The sequence below is a fragment of the Buteo buteo genome, chromosome 2, assembly GCF_964188355.1.
Source record: "Buteo buteo chromosome 2, bButBut1.hap1.1, whole genome shotgun sequence".
Lineage (NCBI taxonomy): Eukaryota > Metazoa > Chordata > Aves > Accipitriformes > Accipitridae > Buteo > Buteo buteo.
The window spans coordinates 38,380,036-38,399,729 of record NC_134172.1 but is presented as its reverse complement, the minus strand read 5'-3'; the positions used below and the strand labels follow the sequence as shown (position 1 = coordinate 38,399,729).

At 37.4% G+C, this 19,694-nt stretch overlaps 1 protein-coding gene across 2 annotated transcripts in view; it reads left to right on the top strand.

Moving 5' to 3' along the window:
• The window catches only part of HIBADH (3-hydroxyisobutyrate dehydrogenase), an 85,239-nt gene extending 66,016 nt beyond the window's left edge, over positions 1-19,223 (top strand). For both annotated transcript variants that reach the window (XM_075051337.1, XM_075051348.1), the window contains 4 exons: positions 4,946-5,079; positions 5,643-5,719; positions 12,748-12,904; positions 18,235-19,223. In XM_075051337.1, the coding sequence (XP_074907438.1) occupies positions 4,946-5,079; positions 5,643-5,719; positions 12,748-12,904; positions 18,235-18,393 (527 nt within the window). In that variant the 3' untranslated portion in view covers positions 18,394-19,223. The remainder of the gene's footprint in view (positions 1-4,945; positions 5,080-5,642; positions 5,720-12,747; positions 12,905-18,234) is intronic.
• Positions 19,224-19,694: the final 471 nt, after the last annotated feature.

Sequence of the window (19,694 nt, the reverse complement as noted above, 5' to 3'; positions counted from 1 at the left end):
CATGTTGAATAGAAAAGTGACAAAATAGATATTTTTTTTTTTTTTTTTTTTGCCTAAGCATCTTGATGTTACAGCTCTCATCTCCAGCTTGTCCTTTGGAGTCTCTGAAGCAGCTATATTCACATTGTTTCAGTTTTTCTTCTCAACTTTGTCAGCAACACAACAGTGGTTTAAATATTTTGATCCAGGGATATGCTTGGGTGCTCTGTGTTTTCAGCAGTGTAACAGTTTTCAGCATCACCACTGTGATGGTGCTATAATGTGTAGCCTTATAGTACCGCTTGTTTTAACTCATCTGCACTCTGCCCTTCTTACGGATATGTAATAAAACTGAAACCAAAAGCAGATACTATCATGTAACATCTTTACGTTAACATCTTTTTTCTAGCAAATTGTATTCTTAATAAGCAAACTGACTGAAACCTAGCTGCTTTAATGATGTAGCTATAGAGATAAGCCTTTTTTTTTTTTTTTTTTTTTTAACTGGAAACATCAGTGGCAAATTACAAGACTTTTTTCAACATGTTAAATACTGTTGTAATAAGCACAGAAAAGTGAATATGGAAGGGCAGGGTGGCTACTGAGCTAGGCTGCCTGGCCTGGAGGCTAAAACTTGAGGTCATGTCCAAACTGTCCCAGGATAGCTGCAACCAGTTGCTACTGTCATATGAGGGCTTCTAAGCCTCCACTCACGTTTTCATCTAAAATTTTGAACTCAGGAACTGCTCTGCATCAGGTTCACTGAGCAATCCGTTGGCAATCAAAGTGAGAAGCACATGGATTGAACTAATCCTTGCCCCACAAGTAACTCAGTCAGATGCGACAGGATGCTTTGAAGAGCTGTTCTTTGTAAACCTCTTCTGATAAAAAAAAAAAAAAAATTTTCAGATCTTAGTCCAAAACCTTCTAGTACCAGAGTGGGAAACCCATCTCCAGGTGGCTATGCCATACTGCAATGCTACTCTATAACTTCTCACCATGCATTTTCCCAGATTAATTTTTTTTCATGCCCCCTCACTAGCTACATCTCTTATCATATTTATCTGCAAACCTGTTCCTGTCAGTTTATATCTCTGGGAAAAACTGATGGTGTTATGACCTACTGACCTGGGGTTGAGCTACTCTGTGGGATCTGCTAGTGTGACCTCCTTAAAGGATTCTGCCCTCAGGTGTGGGGGGATCATCCTAGAGAAGCCACGTGTAGGACTGCAGCCGTGGGCTCCAGCAGTCTTGCTTTGCAGCGGAGGAAATCTTACACACACTAATCACAAATACAGTTTCTCAGAAAACCATTCCCTGAGGATGAGAAGAAGCTTCTTGTATTTTGGAAAGAACAAATAGATTCTGAAGGACTTTTGACCCTAATCAGCAGTGGTACATAAAGCACTATCTTAGGTGGTAAGAGATCTTTAAAAAAGTCAAAAGATGAAAAATTATACTAACTGCTCTACTTTCTCTATTGCTCTCTTTACTGTTAGAAGCTGATAATACTTTTCTGGCTAGGGTTGTTGGTATGGAATCTGTGATTGTGAAATAAAGCTGTGCATTCTTGTCTAATGATTTTTTTATTTCTATTTTTAGCTGAAGTTACAGTTCTTGCACTGCTAGACTCCCTGCCAAATTTTTTTAAATTGCCAGTGTTATAGATTTGCTGCATTGCTTGTTGAACTCTGATAAAATAGCTGATAGTTGGCATGGACCCTAGATGATAAAATTTACCATGAAGTAAACAGGGGTTTGTTTTTAAAAAGAGAATTTTCCAAGCCTTCTGCATTATACAACAAATTGCTCTTTTTTTTCTACTTAACTAATTTATTTTTTTCTACTTGAAATGTAAGTGTTTGAACAAGTGAGAGAGTGCAGCTGTCAGAAGATTAACCAGCTGAAAACTATTGTCAGCATTAATTTTGCTCTAATAAATGACTCTCTGAAGCTATTTAGCAGTCTGTAATCTAGATACAAGGCTATTGACCTATGATGGATAGTACTGGATTTTGTTTGTAAGCTTTGACTTAAATTGTCTACTTAATTTGCTGCAGGTCAGATCACAGGATTAGTGGTAAAGGCCATTATGTGGTTTGAATAAAAATAGCTAGAGGAATGGAATGAAAATCATTGTGTTTATTAATGTAGCAATCTTTGCGGTCATGTACATAGTAAACTGGTAGCCAACAAGATGACAATGACCTGTTTGTGTTAGCTCTAAACCTAGGCTTTGCTCTTAGCCCAGTTCCTGTGAATTGCCCAGGAAGGAGTTGTTCAAGTGAGATTTAAGGATTGGCTGCAAATAGGGTGTCTCTCAACCTGAGCAGGAAGATCTTTACCACTGTAGATATTTCAATACGTCAACAGTGTTGTATATATAGACTGATTTTTTTTTTTTTTAAGATGCGGATCTGACTGAGTTCTTCTGGATGCTTCAGTTCTGGACTCACCAGTACAAGAAAGATACAGATTTACTGGAGTGAGTCCAGCTAAGGGCCATGAAGATGATGAGGGGACTGGAGCATCTTTCATATGAGGAGAGGCTGAGAGAGCTGAGACTGTTTAGCACGAAGAGAAGGCTCAGGGGGGATCTTATCAAAGTTTATAAAAACCTGATGGGAGAGAATGAAGAAGAGGGAGTAACACTCTTCTCAGTAGTGCCCATTGACAGTACAGGAGGCAATTGGCACAAATTAAAACACATAAAATTCCATCTGAAACACAAGAAAACACTTTTTTACTGTGAGGTAGTCAAACACTGGAAGAAGTTGCCTAGAGAGGCTGTGGAGTCTCCATCCTTGGAGAGACTCAAAAGCTGACTGGAAATGGTCCTGGGCAACCTGCTCCAGCTGACGCTGCTCGAGCAAGGGGGTTGAAATATAGGATCTTCAGCAGTCCCTTCCAACCCCAGCAATCCTGTGATTCTATGTTGTAATATAGGTTGAGCAGCTACTTCATCAGTGGGAGCCTCTTTCCTCTACTCTGTTGCCTATTTTCACATAATTGATAGGTATTTACTATTTTTGAGACCTTGATCTGTCAAATTTGTCTGAAATTCTTCGGTAACTTCAAAAGATGATGCATGTTGGAAGGCAGGATGGGGGAAATAAATACTTGATAGATGCAAAAAGGGGCATTTCTAGACATAGTCACACAGAGCAGTTGCACAGAGACTGCATCAATTGAAATTTTTATGGGAAAGCAAACAAAAATTCTTCAAATTCTTCAGTGTGAGGAGCTGCAGTGTAACTATCCTTGATGTCAGAAGCAAAGTTCACTACTGACCACTTCATTCTTTAGCTGTGATACAACACGTACATGGTCTTAAGGCTTTAAGTTGAGAGAAGCTCTGATTAGCCTGCTGTGGTTGCCCACTTTATCAGAACTTTTAGTGCACAAACTTGGTTGCCATGGTGGCTTAGTTGTGGCCTTATTTTTTTTCTCTTTCTATTGTTTTTTATTGCATAATTTCATTTGTTAATGGGGAACATGGAAAACAGAAATGTCCTGTTTAAGTGAGATATATTTCTAACAGAATAACTTTTTTGCTCTTTGGGATTAGATTTGTTTGTTTGTTTGTTTTTTAAAAAAGCTCTGTCTTCAACTGATAAGCTTTTTAAGAGTGCATTTTCATTTGTTGCTACACAACATCTAGATCAGTGAAGGCAGCTCCGGTTACACTCTGGAAACTATTTCAATAGAAACATTTATTAATGTTTATTATGGTAGCTACTTGGTGACAAAGAACATTGAGCTGTTCTGGTGACAAAGAACTGTGAGCTGGAGAGCAGCCTGACTTACTATAGAAACAAAATAGTCCGCCACGTGGAGGAAGAACAAACTGTTTCACTTGGGCATTCTGTAAGAACACTGTACCTAGTTGAGCATGTTTAATTTGAAAGTAGGTCATTATCTGTAGCTGTACATCCTAACATACCAAAGTTGGATGCATAGCACAGAAAATTTATAGTGGCTATGCTTCTTGCTGAAGTCAAAAATAGTGAGGAAGCTGATGTGTTCATCAGTTTGGGCCAAATTTTCCTAGCAGTTCTACCCATTAAATGTTGGGGATGAGGAGATTAAGGATGTATGAGTAATTCATATTAGAATTAGGCTTCTTTTAAGGAATAGAGTATTTCATGGAGATGATAAATATCACAGGAAAAATTTGCTGGTTTTGTGCTTAGGGACTGTCTAATCAAAGAACTATGGTGTGTGCTTACTGACCTGTGGTAAAGACAGGACAGACTTACAGGAATAAAACTGGGAGTAATGTGTTTATTTGTGTGTGAATCAGTTTTACATTGTTTTTTACATAGTTCTTTACATCATTGTATATGTGTTATGTGTAGGAAACAAACTCAAAGTTTCTCAGATTAAGTAGAATTTTGCTTCAGACTAGAAACATAATAAACTGCAGAGATTCAGAAGGCTTGGTTTTATATGCCTGTGACTTTTAGATGTTCAATTACGAAAATCAGGAAGCATTGTTAAAAATTAGCCTAGATTTGGAAAAAGCTCGTAAAAGCAGAGTTAACTTTGAGCAATAGTTTGTCAGTAGTCGTATGTGAAGACTAGTTTAACAAAACAGAAATTTTATTTAGTAATTCAGATACGGTGAATTTTGTGGGGTGCAAAATTGCAGGAAGGGTTGATTGTTTCTTCATGTGAAACTGTAAAGAGTGACATTGCCAGTTTTCTGTAAGTCTTCTGAATTGTTTATCTGCCAGTATGCCTGAAAGATAAGGTGGCTTTATCTTCATCAAATGTTTGAAAATTAAGATCTCTGATCTTGTAAGTACTGGAACTGTAAGCTTACTTTTACATAGACTTCAAGAGGTTCGTCATAAGTGAAGTATTAAGCACATAAATTTTACATCATCAGATCCTTACTGGTAAGGTAAACTACTTAAGTTTTTTTTAAAACAGTGATATTAAATCCCATGTTGTCTTGATGCAGGTGTTGGAGCTGCTCGAGCTGGAAACCTTACTTTCATGGTTGGTGGAGTGGAACAAGAATTTGATGCTGCCAAAGAGTTGCTGACGTGCATGGGTTCTAATGTCGTCTACTGTGGAGAGGTTGGAACTGGACAGGTAATGCTTCCTGAGGGGTTACAAGTTGTCTCAGTCTTTTATTTTTGTTGCTTTTTTTCTTTAATGATACCTACTCTTTTATTCCAGAACTAAATGCATGATAATATATCTTCATACTTGTTTGCTTGTTTACTTGTCTTCAACCAAGTGTTTATAAAATAACCTCATGGCACTCTTCTCCAGCATGTTGTATGGCTGTCTGTCCTGGTGCTTCTCCACATGAACTTGTTGAGAATGTACTTCTCACATGACAAAGATTTTGATTTTGTTTCTTCTGAATTTAGATTTACTGAATGTTCAGAAGGACAAGGAGCCCCTACATGCCACGTATACTAACTGAGCTACTGTACTAAGAAAAAAAGTATTTCCTAATCTCTGAAGGAACCATAGGGTAGCTTTCACTAACTTCATACTATCGTAGATCTGTGCTCACTGGTGCTACCTTTAGAAGAGAGCTGTCAGAACATATTTGATCATACTGTCCCGGACCTAGTTAAAGAAGATTCCTACACGTTGCATCTATGAAAATGCAGAAACTAATTGATGGTTTAACTTATTTTCAGGCTGCAAAGATCTGCAACAACATGCTTTTGGCCATCAGTATGATTGGAACTGCTGAGACTATGAATCTTGGAATCAGGTTTGTTTGATTTTTGTATTGGATTGAAGCATTTTTTCTGTGTTAACAGTTTTTGTGTTTTACAGTTGATTTTCACTGAGATGATGATTAGGTGGCATAGATAAACTTTTGCCAGAAGTTATCTTATAAAGTCATTAACATGCTAAAGGGGTTATTTAACTAAAGTAGGGCTCTTCAGAACTGGAATATTCTCTTGTATTGGCTGTATAGGTTGTTGCATTCTGCATCTGAAGTTAAGAGTTTATTTGTTCTGCTGTAGTGCAATGTACAATAATGTTTGTCTTGCATTATAAACATGCAGAGGTAATATAGAGGTAACTTTTTGTTTGTATTCTAAGCTAATGTACAGTGTATTCAGAGTGTTATACTCCCATATGGCCCTTGTTGGCTTTGTTTACTTTGTTAAATTGTTCCAAAATATATTGTAAAGTAAAACTTCTAGCACAGTGTGTATATCAAATTAAGATCAAAGCATAAAAAAGAACATCTACCTTTCTGTTCAACTTTATCAATGCAGTTTGTCCTAACTGCCAAAACTCCTACTTTGTCAAAAAGCTGGAGTATGCTCCACTACACTCTTGTCAATGCTAAGAGTACCATTTCTTTTCTAGCAGGTGATACATCTGACTTGTAAGTGGCAGCATATTCAAACAAAATTATTTTTCTTTTCCAGTTGTAACCTATTTATTTTGCTGTCGTCTTTGAGATTTTGTTTTCTAATAGAGTGCATGCAAGTAGCAGTTCAGTATCACAGTATTTGAACCTTTCATAAATTATTTTAGCCAGATCTAAATCATTTGCAAATTTATAGACAGAAAAGTCCTATATTTGAAGAGATTATCTTGCAATTGTGTATCTTTTAAGGGCTCTTCATGAATTATTTATCTGCACAGTTGCATCCTTAAAATTGGCCTGCTGAAACTACAGATATTGTAGATACTTATCAACTGGGCTTTAGACCGTGTGTTCATGTGGATTTGATACACTATAAAAACAGCAAGAGGGCATCAAATGTTTAAATAAATAAAAAAGAATGCCTACATATGCGCACATACACGAGGCAATGTAATGGATTCACATTTCCTCTTAATTACCATATCAAGATGCAGTTGTTTTATTGAATTGCCCTTGTCTCAGATGTTAGACTATCTTGACCTATTAAGTTGTCATGTTGTAATTGAGATAAAAGAGGAATTTGCTTTGCATCAGTGCTAATTGGTTTATCAATATCCTGTACCATTTACATTTTAAAATTGAGAGTCTGTAAGATACTGAAGCATGTCTGCATCAAGCCATAATAGAAACAGTAGCATTGTTTACAACTATTGTAATCCAGTGTAGTGTAAAGCTTTCATCAGGTTCTGTTTTAAGTCATGGTTCACTTAATAAAGCATATGCAACTGATTTTTCATTATATTTTTATCTACATTTGTATGAATGATTAGAGTTAAAATTGAAGATAAAATCAAGAGGTTTGGAAAACAGATATTCTGTGCATGTAAGCCCTGTGCAGAATGAGTTGATGTCTGCAGTCACTGTAGCTTGAAGGTGTTTAGAATTTTCATTTTTCATTTTGTCCTTTTCCAGTTTAAATTTTGGCTGAATTTGTATTCAGCATTTGTAAGCAAAATTACAGTGTGAAGGTAGCAATATACAAACCCTCCTACCCTACAATCATGATAATCAAGAAGGAACTGTACTTATTGTACAAGAAACCTGCTGATTGTAACCCAAATTGTACTAAGTGCAGAATCTCATTTAGTCTGAAACTGCATGAGGTTTAAGACAGAGGCAGTAATTTAAAGCTTTATGAAGTAATTTAGAACCCTTTGCATTGATTTTAATGTGCTGTTATTTAAATCATGGAGAAGATGACTTCTGCTTGTAACTAGAATAAGAGCTTTCCACTTTTGATGTGTACAAATTTCTAATGTACAAGTTAACAGTTGTAATTCTAATTATTAGAATTTTGCTATATTAATAAATTTACTAGGTTTTCTTTCAAGTCTAAAACTGAAAGGATAGTGTGGCTGCCTAGTCTGGAGAGAGTAGGAAGCTGAACTTGATTTATTAGATTGATGCGTATCTGGTGAAGAAAGTCTGAGTCTGACCTAATAATGGTAAAGGACACTGCAAATATAAAAAATTCATAATAGGAATTGTGGAGCTTAGACATGTTCTTAACTTTTAGATAGAATATAAAATATCTTGATGTCATGCATTGTGTATATCTGCTACATCATTTAAATCTTGAGTTTTAGGGACTTTGGATAATTAATTATTCAAAATATTGCTGACTGAACGAGATGTAACTAGAAAGTCATATTACAGCACCTTCCAGAAACCAATATATACTCTGAGCCTAAGTCTTCAAAACAGGGTGATATTAATCTATTTATAAACCACTTCTTCTCTAATTTTTTCATAAACCATGCAGCCTAAATTTTCATTTTCTGAAGCAGAGAGTTACTGTTTTATTAATTTCAGATTTTTAAATTGCATTTGCTATTGTTTTATTTATTTTATATTTGAAATTATAGAATTTTTCCAAACTTCAGCGTAAGTAGCAAATAGAATGTGGTGATGAGGAAGGAAAACTGACATTAAAGAGCAAAAATTCCACAATAAACTCCCAGAAAAATAGGCAATATTGCTATGTAATTTCTGCATTTATATTTCACTTGCTTTTCTACTTTACTTTAACATCATATTTGTTTACTAATCATCTTAATTTACTAATGAAGGTGTCCATTTTCACTAGAAGTGATTTGGTTTAGATTCTGTAACTAATTTTAAAAAAATAATCCATCCTGAGTTCTGATCACTGAAATGCCTGTTTTGTTATGTTTTGTTTTTGTCATTAATTTCCTGATGCTTTAGGAATGTTGCTACTAAAAGTTAGAAGGTGTGGCAGACATTCTGGAAATGAATTCACATTGTCATTTGTATTTTCTTTTTTTCTAGCATGACAGTGCAACTTGTCAGTAGAAAAATCTTGAGCAGATTTTGCTATATGGTTTTATGGATAATGTGCATATTGCAAAATACTGTAGTGACTTACTGTGTCAAACCAACACACAGAGTACATGTAAACTTCACAAATAAGAAATAAAAACATAAAGTGATGCTGTCGACAGCCAGAGACTATTATTCTTTTTCTTTTTGCCGATCATCTCAGTGTCAGTGACTTTCTTTTACTAGGCCCTGAGTTCCAGTGAAACAATGTCTAATACTAGCAAAATAAAGTTCAGAAATGAAATACTGCTGATACCTGGTTTGTGTTTAGGTCAGATGGAAGTTGTTTGCGGTCCCTTCAGAAGCTGCCTGCACAGACTCAGGGAAGGGTTATGTGGTGACACAAGACAGGGCAAGATTGCTTAATATGGTTGGGATATAAGGGACCAGGAGAGCAATAAGGACTCTGTGGCAATAACCTCACTGCAAAATCATTTTCGTACTTCCAACAGCAGAGAAAGTTGTCTCTATGAGAAGGGACTGCAGTGGCACCCAGATTTATGCCAAAAGCTGCAAATACAGCTCTTTCCTAAGGAATTTTACTGTATATGGATTTGTGCCTGCTTGCTCTTTAAATGCATAAAGTGAAAAGACGGTAAAAGAACTTTGCCCTCTGATGCTGAGTCTAAATGTAGTTTCAGTCTCTAGATCTGGCTTCTTTGAGCACCCCTGGGCTGTAGGTGGAAGACATGAGCAGAAATGGGAGTCAACAGCATAAAGAGGAGCTTATGCTGCAGGCTGAGGGATGATTAGACCCAGGCACACCTCCACTGCAAATTTTAGAAAGAGCACCGTGAAAAATAATTCCTCCAAGAGCACTGTGGCTCTGCTTTGGCATGGGGCTATAGCTGAGTCTTGTGAAGATTAGTAATGACACTTGAAAGCACTTACCTTGTTTAAAACGCCAACGACAAAGTCATTTTTAGCTGTGGTAGAAGGGTCCTAAGGTTCTGCTTGAATATTTGCAACTTCATATGGTATTTATCCGAAGTACCTTGAGATGGGAAACTCTCAACAGTTCAGCTACTTCAGCTGTTACACCTTAAAATCAGACAGGATGTGTCTTTTTTGTGAGATGCCATTTCAATTTTTCTGTCTGTTCCAGACTGAACTCTTGGTGGAGTGTATGAAAATTTCAGTACATGGTTTTATCAAAGCTCAGCAAAACTTGAGTTTTGAGGAGCGGCTCAAAGGGATCCTATTTTAACCTTTTTTTTTTGTATGTGTGTCCATTGCTGAGTTTCTGCTGTTCAGTTCATTAGGAATGTTATTGAAGAAGCATTGATTTGAGGGAAGCAATTGTTTTTGCTCTATTATAAGTACAGTTAATACACGGGCTTCTTTTCTGCGTATAAAGGAGAAGAACATTTTGGTAATTGTAAATTCACACGGGCATGCACAAGCTCTTGCCACATCCAATGGCAAGTTGTTATGGGGACTGGCAGACTGTCATCATTTTGATAGCTTGAGCAGTATATCTCTTGAACAGCAATGGAGCTTTTATGCAGAGAGTATCATATGTTCCCAGCCAATTTACAGGGAAACAGCAATAACATTTTATCATGGTTGAGAGCCCAGTAGCTGCTTCCTATTAAACTTGCCCTTTCAGATACCTGTCTTGGATTAATTTGTTGATTTCAAATGGAAACTCAGTCTTCTCCACTGAAGCATGACTTTCTAGGATAGACTCTCACTGAATGACAATTACTGTATATTCTAGCTGGTTTCAGACCATTACAAGCTTTGGGCACAGTGGAAGACAGAGGACTTCTTCAGTAACTGACTTTAATATATGTCTAATTTTAACTGTCAGTTATATATGCACCAGTGAATGAATCCTCAGAAAGATGAAATGCAAAGCACTTCTAACTTGCTCTTATTAATGATACACTTGCTGCAAAGGAGAAAAAAAATAGGTTCAGGTCTCCTGAAGAGAATCTGCATGGTGTTTAAGAGCAGTGAAATTTGAAGAAGCAGGGATTTAAACTGACACTGTCTTCCTTTTTCTTTTCCTAGAGCAAAAATTTGCCAGACCTAGTGCAGACAATATTCTCCATATCTGTATGACACACACATATCTTTTAAAGTATACTTTCACAGAGGGGTAGTTGGAACACTGTAAGAAGAGCATTCTGTGGGAGGATTATATGCATTTTGAAATAATAAGCTCTCTGTCTTGCGGTGTACTCACAGCTGTAATTACGGGCCTGTGCATGCAGCTAGATATGGCACAAGCAGGCACTATATTGCTAAAAATACTGATCTGGATGTAACAATGATAAGGAAACAAACAAGCCAAGAGATTTGTTTTGGTCAAAAAAGCAACCTCTGTGTATCTCAAAGCTCAGGCGTTGTCTGCTCCCAATGTGGGTTTTTTGAATGACAACAATTAAAGCAGTTATTCACAGTGGCTGTTGATGAAGACTTTGATGCACTATGCAAGTTAAAAGTACAATGCAAATACTGTGAAAACATATCGGTGCTGGAAAATACATATTTTTTTTAAACAAATGGCTCTTGAAAGCATTCAGTTGAGTCAGAAGGTTGGAAAAAAATGGGGAGGAGAATAAAGGTTGATCCCATTCAGTCCAGCAGGGGACTTTCCTTTGAATTCCAGGGACTGCTGCAGCAATTCATAAATAAGAGTGCACAGCAGTAGTGCTAAAAAGCTACCTTTGCGGTACAGAAAGAGATCTGGCTTTGCATAGGGAGGGCAGAATTGCAGGAGACACATGCCATTATGAGAACAGAAACCATGCTGCAGGGCCCGCTGTCTTAAATATAGTTTTTCAAATACAAAATGCTTGCTGGAATAAATAGACATAAATTTTAGCAACTATTCCATTGGTCATGAGCTTTTCTCATCTACAAATTAAAACCTTGGGTGCTACAGCACCTGGAAGCAGTGTTAGGATTGCCATGGCTATGGAGATCTGCAAAAAGTCTGTGGTATAAGAGCTAATGTAAAGAGTGTTGACTTCTATAAAAAACCTTTACAGAAGGTTGTGATATATCCCTTTTAAAATGTCCTTTCCTCATCTTGGATATAACTCCCTTACTTTCTTTTCTGTCATGAGCGTAACTGAACATTTGTACAGGGCCAGATAAACTGCTGCTGCTCCTCGTCGTTGGTGTAAATGCTATTGGTGTAAAATTACACTTGCAACTTAGTATCAGCATAAATGTGAATTCATAAGAGGGTTAATTTCCTATAATATTGAAGAACTTTCAGCATCTACACTGAGCAACAGTTTATGCCGTCAGCTCCATGATAGAACATAAGACATTTCTACTTGGACAAGCTTTGTTTTATCAGGATCAGTAACCTTATCAACAGTTGACCCAGAACTATAATGTATGTTTGTGAATAGATAACATGTCACAGTGAGAGGCAGACTTGCCTCATAAGCAGGAGTATGTAATGAAGATTTAATAATAGCAAAGCACAGAATGTGCAGATGTATACAACAGTAATATTTTTGGAGAAGTGTAGCATTTTTGTTCACATTATTAGAGCAGGATCATTTGCATTATCTTGCTTACATCAAAAATGCACAAGCATTCACGTATAAACACATCGCACAAGTACTTTCACACTGCCGCACTTGCTTGTGATTTTTTTGCTTTGTTCAGCTTTAGAGAATATAATTTCGATATGAAAAACAAGCATGTGACCTAGTAGGTAGCAGAACGTGAATGCCTTTTAGTAATTGAAATACAAGGGAACTGCTGTCTCAGAGGACCTTTATTTCGCTCGCACTTTCAAAATTGCTAGGTGAAGGGGATTTGCTTAGTGCAAAAGGAAAAAAGCTCTGAAAACCTACTGCTTAAATGGTGGATTGATGCTCTTTAATTTAAGATACAGCATCCCTACCCCCAATATCAATACTCTGTCATTTTTCATGACTTATAATAAAGGGAGAGGAATGATGGTAGGGTCCTAAGATATAAAGCAAGTCACCCATGTCTTGTGCATTTTGACATTAACACTTCTCTTCCTTGACCTTTGACAGATTAGGCCTTGACCCAAAGCTGCTGGCCAAAATCCTGAATATGAGCTCAGGTCGCTGTTGGTCAAGCGACACGTACAACCCTGTTCCTGGAGTGATGGAAGGTGTACCATCTGCTAATAATTATCAAGGAGGCTTTGGAACAACACTCATGGCTAAGGTACGTAACATTTGCACGTGAAGTTGCTTCTCTCTGGGCTTCTAGCAAATGTTTTTCTCAGTGAAAATTTACGGTTACAGGGAAATATGTGTGCATGAACAAAGGAGAACCCAACCTCTTACTGTAGCTCTGAATTAATGAGTTGTGTAGGGGGCTTTTCCTTAGCCTGCAGCCTATTTCTAGCTACTATTAATGCTGAGCCACTCAATGAAATTATACACACTGTCTTTTTGAGTTCTGCCTTAATCCAGGAGTCCTGATTGACTTGCATGTATGGCAAGCGCTCAGCAAGCCATTTAGGTGCCTCTTGCGTGACTGCTTTAGAATTTAGGAGCCTAAGCTCAAGAGAGCAGTTTGGGGAAATGCAGGTGACCTAATTAGGTGTGAATAATGGCATAAGCTTCTAAGACTTTGGGCTCAATCTCTTCCATATACCTTAAACTGTGCTATTGGACATGGCCTCTAGCATCCCTTCTCTTGCTAAGCCAACTGCTTATGTGCTTGTCTTACTGCCTAAGGCCATTAAGAATGCAGAAAGCAGACAGGTTTCAACCCACACCCCAGCAGACTTTTTTTGCAGGTATCTGCACCATGCTGTGAGCTCTCCTGAATTGTCTTTGTGGGTGGCAGAAGTAGTGCTTGTTATGAGTAATAACCTAGTAATCTAAATCACTTGTCCAGAAAGTGGGAGATCTGGGTTTAGGTCCCTCTCAGCGTGAGGAAGTTGTAACCTACAGCTGTCCCATCCCAGGAGAGTGCACTTACTGCCATGCTCTTGGCTGTTCTAGGAGAAGCACTGTCCTGAGTCACTCTGTGGTCAGGAAAACAAAGCTCTTAGAGGCCAGAGGAAAGTCGGCAAGGAGGTCAAGGCTCTGTGTCCCACTGATGAGGACACACAGTTGGAGGAAGGAGCTATAGAACTCTTGACTCTTGAACTACTTCTGCAAATATTTAGCACAATGATTGCCTATTCCATCCCTGGAAGAGATTTCTCATCTAAGCATGTAAGTGCAGGAAATAATTTCATACTGAATATTAGTTTCCTGGGGTTATTGTCCTGAGGGATGCATTTGAGTTCATACAGGACAGGTTTTAGGCATAACAGTTTATGAGCACTCCCAACGGGTTAGGCATTCTGGCCATTTTCAGCTCTTCCACATACAGTGGAAATTAAGCACTTAAAACTAAAATAACTTTCTCAGAGCTGGTGATCAAACTCAGATATTGTCATGCAAATCTCCACAGTGCTGGAGTTCCTGTACATAATACCTGCCTACTGATACTGTTCTTGTCGTTTTGCAGTTGATTTATGTCAATTGGTGCGTTTGTACATTTAGTGGAATTAGTGAAATTCTGTCCAGAGTGTTTTGCATATGGTAGCACCAAAAAATTTTGCTAGTGCTGCATGGCCCAAAACCCCTCAGTGGTTGGCCTGCGACATTTTACATTTATGGACCAACAACCAGGAGCTTTCATTTCTTTGAGGGATGTGTTAAAATATTGTAAAGCAGCAGTTTTTATGTCATGTTCACATCATTGAACATAGGAGACAATAAAGTGTTATTTAAATTATTGATTTATAAAACTTCTTAGGTTATTGTTTGGCGTTTGCAAGGGCTATTGATTAGAAATAAGCAACCTGATCTTGGCCCTGCCTCAAACTCTTGTTTCCATCTTGTATGCTGTTTTCAGAATCTGTTCTGGCTATTGTGCCCTGTTTCACACTGCAGTCTCTGTACTCATGGTTCATAACTCTTACTCTTGTCCCAAATAACCTCATTGTATAAATGTGATGGGGCACATATTTCCTTCCCTCCCTTTTAAATTTCTTTGTAAAGGGTTTTTTTCTTTTGGTCTGCTTCTAAGAGGGACCTTCATCTCCTCTGGAAGCTGCCTTGAAAGATCTTCCTTTCACTGGAGGAATAGCAGCCTGGCTTGTGCCTGTTGAAAGTGCCAGCTTTTGGTTATAAAGCGTCAGTGATAACTAAGAGGAGAGTTCCTCAGAGAGGTTTGTAATTGCTGTTCACCTCTTCTGACTATGCCTCTCCTGCCCATCCTGAAGAGTGCCTTCTTTAGGCTGGAATCTTCAGTAAGAAGGAAAGACACTGAATTCCTTTTGTGCCTGTTGAACAATGCTATGTTATTCTACATAGACAGAAAATTACTTGAATGAGTAAGTAGCCAAGACAGGTGATCATGTTCAGGGTATTATTTGGTGCAGTGGTGACATCTTTTAAGACGCTGCTCCTTAGTTTGTGGACAGACTTTTGCTACTATCCATTTCATCCTGGTATGTGACATATCATGCAGTTTATGAACTGTTTGAGGTGGGAACTTTTTTTCTGGGAAATACGGAGCACGCTTTTGCCACTCAAGAAAAAAGAAAAGCTATATTCAGGGGAGAAAGAGGTAGGTACAACCCTGAGGTTGAGAAGAAAGTACTCTACAATGAAAATATCTAAGAGTGACTCAGTAACACAGTCACTAAACACAGTTACTAAACTTCAAATTACTGCTCACATATCAGATATGGTAGAAGTCAAAGGCTTTCTTAAAAATATTTTGTCAGGAATGGATCTCCTAAACAAAACCAGAGGATTGTTATTTAGTGTTTGGGACAGAAAAGATTGTCAGACACCTCTGGAAAGCTCTTCAGTCCTGAAATCTGATGTTGAAACATAGAATTTAGTCAACTTAATGTGAAACCTGCTCTAAAGATTTTGCATTTAAAAGATCTAGTTTACTTCCCCTTGCCATCTTTGTGTCCGAGGCATTGCAGGACAGAAGTTCCATCTTTCATTCACAGCACAGTTGCTAATTAAATGTCTTCTTTGAATCCTGGGAAGAGCTAGATTTATATCATACTATTCTTGACTCATGTCAAGACAGCCATTGGGCTTTATTCCAAATGGCAGTTTCATTTACGTGAACTGCAAAATAAATGTAAGGAACCAGGTATTTCCAAAATGAGCATTGAAAGCAGATTCTGAAAGAGAATCTGTTTCCCGATTCCAAGCTGAGAAAAAAGTGGTTAGAATAGGCAGTACAGTGAGACATCTGGAAGATGTTGTCGGTTCCAAAGAGTATGAGAGGAGCCATAAGCTATGGACTGATTTTTACTTTTCCAAAAAGGTCAGCAAAGAGCAAATTTCTTTCAGAGCTGTTTTGTACTATTTCACTTGAAGAATCTCCAACCTTAAGGGAAAAGGTGCAGAATACTTCACAACCTGAAGCTAAAGATAAGCTTTACTTGCATTTTGTATTTTTTTTTTCTTCAAAGCTCTAATATATGGAATGGGATTTAAAAAACCAAAACAAACTTCCCGCACTTTGGAGTCAGAAGTCCTCGTCCATTCAGTTAATGAGGAGATGTCTGATGTTTCAACCATCTTGGAGCCAGAGTTTCATTATTAAAGTGAATAGACCTGCTTTATGAAATTGTATTTGTGCTAGCATTCTATTCAGAATTTTCAGGGATTGCTTCTGTGAATGCCCCTTCAGAGAGAAACAGCTCACAGTCACCACTACAAAACCAAGCACCTTCACTAGTTTGGAGTTAGATGATTTTGCCATTCTACTGTTCCATGACATGATTTAAGCTTTGTTGAATAAAATGGATAATATGGCAACAGGTTGCACAAGGAGGGTTCTTCTAAACCTAGGAGAAGAGGGCTAGGAATATGTCATGGAATATCTTATTGTAAGTGAGGTTAAAGCAACTGTTAGTAGATTTGTCAGGTCATCAGTCTTTCAACAGAATTGCTAGACAAGAAGGAATGATCTGCCCTGATGCAGATGAAGAATATTTTGGATCCTGTGACATCCGATACGTATGTTTTTCCCATTTTCCTAGATCTTGAAGTCATTCAAGGGTAATAGGAAAAGTAACTATAATTCTGATTTGTATCAGAATGACCTTTATAGAGCCGATTTACAGATCAAAGTGACATTTAGAGAGTAGGGTAAGATCTTGAATTTCCGTGTGCTAATTCAAATCCAGACACACAGAAAGTAAAGACCTGTCTTGTAAGTCATCCCTTAGAAGCCAAAGGTGCTCTCAGCAGCACTACAGTCTCTCAGTTCTTCTGTATCAAAGATTTGTTATTTAAAAAAAAATAAAACCACAGCAAATTCCATAAACCACCATAGTCCTGGATGGGCAGAAAATCCAGACATTTCCTAGTAACACTTGAGAGGTTTTTTTGCAACTTTCTTGAAATGTGGACTGCAAAATCGATTTCATTAGCAAGACTTTATGAAGGCAACCTTGAGTGCAGACACTACTTTCATACTTAAACAAGAGATCTGTTTATATATCCAGGCCCTTGTTAGCTTTTCCTTCTTTGGTTTGTTTTATGTCTAATTCAGCACAGAATTCAAGACATCCTCCAGCCTAGCTTGTCATTTCTGTCCAGCATGTGTGCAGCTGACTATTTCTAGCTAACTATAGTTAGTCATAGTACCTGGTACCTGCCTTTGAGTTCAGTCCTGTTTATTTCAGATTATAGCTGTAGTTGACCAAGGACTCTTGGAGGACAGGTTTCAACTTCATCCTCTTTGCAACCACTCCTCCTTTTTTTGCCCCAAATTTAGTGTTTAAAAATGCAGTAGAATTATTCTCTGTATCCCTTTATCTTCAGTCATTAAAGAAAACCTTGGGTTGTAGCAGACCCCAGAGAGTCCCCTAAGGAATTCTTTAATACATCCTTCCAGTTAGGCTGCAAACCATTCATATTCAGAAAGTGGCCTATGCCTCTCATTTTGCTATTAACTGGTCACATTACAGTAAATGTATGTATGCTAAGTTTCTTCAATTTTGTTGTTATTCAAATCCCTCCTGCTTGATTTTTAACCTGTTTTTAGAAAGCAAGATGTTGTCTTGCCCGAACAAGAAAATGATACCATTAGAAACTATGTGAAATGCTTAAGTGAATAGCTAGGGAAATTTTATTTTTGGAGATGACATAACAAAGTGGGAAAAAAGAGTCTGAGTCTTGCTACCAGGTTATATAGTGATCCAGAATCTTAAAATTCCTCCTGTCCTGAAGGAGGTTGCCTGCCTTGCAAAGTTTGAGGTTTTTCTGTTGAATAACATTGAGTTACTGTTTTTAAAATTAAAAACTAAACAAGACTTCCTTCTTCCAGGACTGAAATTTTAAGGCTGGAGTATTGTATTTGTTGGCAGCAGAGTTCTCTTCACAATGGAAGCCAAATAACCTATAATATGTACATGACTATTTATATCCTTGTTTCTCCCCTGACTTTTTCTCTTTTTGTTTCCTTCTGTTCTTCCCCTCTGCCCTCTTCCTCCCTCTTCTCCCTCCTCACAGGATCTTGGCTTGGCCCAGATTTCTGCCACCAACACAAAGACGCCAGTTCCTTTGGGATCTCAGGCACATCAGATCTACAGGATGATGTGTGCAAAAGGCTATGCCCTGAAAGACTTCTCAGCTGTGTTCCAGTTTTTACGTGAGGAGGAAACCTTGTGAGCTGTCCTTTGGAAATGGACACAATAAAAAAACCACATTTTTTTAATCCTTATAGCTTGTTTGAGAAGTATGTGGGTGTAATCAAATACTGTGCATCCTGATCCCATACAGACTAATCTTCTTTGGTTGTCTAGATCACAATGAACTCCAGGGTTTTTTCATAATTCTTGAAAAAGCAAGCCAGAGGAAAGGATTGTTTGGCAATTAGCCATACAGTGATTTCTTTTTTTTTAAGAAGCATACAAGGTTTTTTTTCACTAGATGCAATAAGTAAATATTTTTTATGAAATACTTAACTGCATATAAAAATAACTTACATTATGGCTACAAACTTAGGTGAATCTTGAATAGTAAGAGAATGTTATATAGTGATTTTATGATATATAGCCATCTATTAAAATTAAAAATTAATACTTATGGAAAAAGGGAAGATTTGTTCAATGAAGAAACACAGCTTGAGATGGATTTTTTTTTTCCTTGGACCTACTAGCCTTGAGTTGATCAGTACTGAGTTTTTCCTGGGATTCAGGTTGCAGCTTAAGTTTATAGGCACGCGTTTCTAAGTGGAGAGCTGTTACAGCATGTTTACCTGATAGACTTAGTTAAAATAACATAGAATGTGTGTCCCTCTTGTAAAGCTCCATTATTGTATTTTGCTAACCCAATTTTATATTTTCTTGTATTCTGTCACACATTTTCAGAACTCAAGAACAGCACTTGCCAGAAGTTCTAACAAAGTGTACATTTGTTTTAGGTAATTACTGAAGTATTTTAAATCTAAACAAATGCCATTATTTTGAAAAGAAATAAAAATCTATACTGGTAAATAATTGCTGTATGATTATTTGCTTTTTGTTTTGATGCATTCTTGTACGCACACAATTAAGCAAAAACTTGTGGTCCTATTTTACAATTTGCTTGGTTTTCTACAGATTATCTTGCAAAACCAAGCTTTTCAAGAGCTCTTGTCATGAAATGCAGATGGTAATATATTTGCATATGTATTGCCTTAACCATTCACCATCTCCTTGGTCTTGCAGAAGTACAGGTGCACGCTTGGCTTTATGAATACAAATACTCATGTTGATTTCGCTAGAACTATTCACATTCAGACTTATTTGCAGGCTCTAGGCTTAATCGTCAGTATGTGCATTTACATTCCTACTTTGGTTGTATGACAAATCCTTTTATATATGCACATTTGGGTAACAAAATTGTGTGCTTGAATTAGCTCGAGTCTCTGAATAATCTTCTGAGAACTTGGAGATTATGTTTTAACACATTAGTAACATACAAAAGTA